General features: G+C 35.8%; 1 protein-coding gene across 1 annotated transcript; it reads right to left on the bottom strand.

Moving 5' to 3' along the window:
* Positions 1 to 1,939: 1,939 nt before the first annotated feature.
* Positions 1,940 to 2,564, bottom strand: LOC131435550 (general odorant-binding protein 56d-like). Its single transcript, XM_058603560.1, has 2 exons — positions 2,469 to 2,564; positions 1,940 to 2,407 (listed from the first exon to the last, which is right to left on the bottom strand). Exons 1-2 carry the CDS (start codon positions 2,517 to 2,519, stop codon positions 2,060 to 2,062), a joined length of 399 nt encoding a protein of 132 aa, XP_058459543.1. The 5' UTR covers positions 2,520 to 2,564; the 3' UTR covers positions 1,940 to 2,059.
* Between the last annotated feature and the right edge of the window lie 345 nt (positions 2,565 to 2,909).

Below are 2,909 nucleotides of genomic sequence, written 5' to 3' on the forward strand. Positions count from 1 at the left end.
TAAGCAAATTATTTTTCTTTAGTTTGGATGTTTTTTGAGCGGATTTCCGAAGTTACACGTTTTCTTTATGCGAATTTCCGGAGTTACGCGTTTTTTTACGCAGATTTCCGAAGTTGCGCGGCATATATCTCCCGCGTAAAAAAAAATCTTAGTGTAGATTTCAATGTGTCAACTCTACACGCTATACAAAATTGAACAAGACACGCTGTGTGCTAGGCGGTGGTGTTTTCTTCTTCTGTACCAGCAGAGCCGTAGTGAGAATTTGTGGTGCCCGAGGCGAACTCAAAAATAGTCGCCCTCGCCAATTTTTTAATTTTAATCGTGTTTGAGGTATATGTTTTTTGAAAATTTCCACCGAATTTCCGCCTGGGCATGAGACACAATTGTGAACTGACGATGCAAAGGTTTTTTTTTTGGTTACAAAAAATGTTAATGCAAAATACAAGAAAAAGATCGGCCTTTTATTTCATAAAATATGGAAAAATAATGAAACCGCACACTGCCGAGCCATATTATTCATAAAAGTTCTTAAAGAACTATTTTTTTTATTTTTCTGAAAATGATGATGAAATCGTGAATAGTATGTTAGGCATGATTTCATGAGAAGACGAAAGGATCAATTTAAAGGTCATGCAAACGGCTTAGAATTTGTTTCCGTGCATTATCCATTTTCCATTTTCCATGTTGGATAATGCACGGAACAAATTCTATGCCATTTGCGTGACCTTTAAATTGATCCTTTCGTCTTTTGAAGAAGATTATTTATTTATTTGGAGCTGAAAAAAGCCCAATGGAGCTGAAATATTAATCTCTCACTCCAGCAGGTATAAAACCTCCTCATCGTTTATATCAACAGATTACAACAATCCAACAGATACATAAATGTACTTAATACTATCACTTAAAACTAACCCTAGCTATCTATATTCTCATGAAATCATGCCTACTATTCACGATTTCATCATCAAAGTGATTTCTATCACGAGCAGCATTGCATTTCCTGGAAGAGGAATTAAAGAAGAAATAGGTAATATTTGAACTGCTTATTCAGTTTAATTAAGTCTATGATATGTTTATTCACTAATTATAATCTCTGTGCATTATTTCGCCGACAGGGGGAATCAAGTAGGTCAGCTAGTTTGACGGGTGATTCTAAAGCCTATTTTATGGGTTTTTTTTTCTGAAAAATCGTTGAAACAAAATAATTTACATATTTCATTTTTTTTTTGAATACATTCAAACATTGTTTGGAAATTTTTTCAAGTCTTTGCATGAAAATTTTTCGGAAAAACTTCGATCAACAAAAACAGATTTAGAAGAAGAAGTGCTCCAATGCTGCCATGATTCCGTTGTTTTGTTTATCGGAAATAAAAAAAAAAACATTTTATTCATGCTACTTGATACTATGTTTGGAATAGAAATGAAGAAAACATTGAAAAAATAAAATAATTGTATTGGAAAGTTTCAAAATTCTTTTTTTACCCTTTTTCTGGGGTTATATGTGTTTTAAAACAACTAACGTAACAATTATAAATCTTTTTGGTCTGTTTGAAGTTGCACATGTACTAAACAAGCTGTATAAATTTGAGCAGAAACAGTCAAATAGTTTTCCAAATATCATGGCACTTTTTGTTTAGTGCGAAAGAATACCTTGCCACCCCGAACTGTATTAAAAATTGTTTGGAGATACAGCAGAAATTGTTTCATGCGTCGTTCTTCTAATGAAAATATTTTAGCTATCAAAGTTTTTAGAACAAGTCACAAAGAGGAAAATAAAAAAAACATAAGTTGTTGAAATCATACGAAAAAGGATATTCATAAGCAGGTTAATCAAACCAGCACTATAATTCGTGGTGTATTTTCAAAATTTTCAGAATCAGAATTCTGCCCGTATAGAAGACGCTTTCCATCTGCATCAATATACATGAAAACAACAATAAATGATGATAGTTTTTATTAGGAACTGTTTTCTACATAATAAATGGAAGAGTTTCACTTAGATTTTGCTGTTCTGTTGCGATTATGCAGTCCATTTCCAGGGTCATGTACACGGTTCTGCTTACATCAGACTAGCTCTATTAGCAACGTAACATTCGTAAAGGCTGAATGACCGCTCGCAGGGATTCGAACCAGCATTGTTTTTACATTTCTGCACAATCTCCTCGGCCTTGGATCGGTCGTACTGAGTGGCGAGTTTGTCTACTACATGATCCTCTTGAACGTTTCCGTCACCATCAACGAAGCCTGCACCGCTGAAGAAGCATTGCAAAAAGCATTTGGAATTGTCATCCACATTCGTGGTATCCCCATTGCGAAGACGCTGGACGGATTCTTCGGAGGTTCCTGTTTCTTGCATACATTTACCAGCTAATTGACGAGCCGCTGCCTTTTCCTCCTCAGTAACGGCCTACAAATAAATATATAAATAGAATGTTATGAAACATTTTCGTTCGTCACCACAAACGCACTAAACAGCCGGCAAATAGGGCTAAGGATAGAATAGTGACAAAGGATTTCATATTGGTAATGCTTTCTAGTTCCACACACAAATCGTTTTCAGCTGACTGATGACGAGTCGCTTGGTGGAACTCACTTTTATAGTGCTTTAACTCATTTGATAATTGATTAATAATAATTGTCTGTCGACCCCAATTGACTGACGTCGATTGTCGTGGTCGGCGATAATTAGCGGTTAAACACTTCGATTAATTATTGTAATAGGCGGTTTTATCGCACACCGTTTATTCGTTGATGAGTATGCGCACACCTGTTGTCTTTCACCGTTCACAATCACAATAATAGGGACACGGAAATCATTCTTGTGTATGTGTGTGTGTGTGTGTGTGTGTGTGTGTGTGTGTGTGTGTGTGTGTGTGTGTGTGTGTGTGTGTGTGTGTGTGTGTGTGTGT

Source organism: Malaya genurostris, chromosome 3 (genome assembly GCF_030247185.1).
Source record: "Malaya genurostris strain Urasoe2022 chromosome 3, Malgen_1.1, whole genome shotgun sequence".
NCBI classification, from domain to species: Eukaryota; Metazoa; Arthropoda; class Insecta; order Diptera; family Culicidae; genus Malaya; species Malaya genurostris.

Coding starts and splice junctions, on each gene's coding strand:
- LOC131435550 (XM_058603560.1), bottom strand. CDS start 2,519: ATGAAATCCTTTGTCACTATTCTATCCTTAGCCCTATTTGCCGGCTGT. Junction 2,408..2,468: donor CCCTATTTGCCGGCTGTTTA/GTGCGTTTGTGG, acceptor ATTTATTTGTAG/GCCGTTACTGAGGAGGAAAA.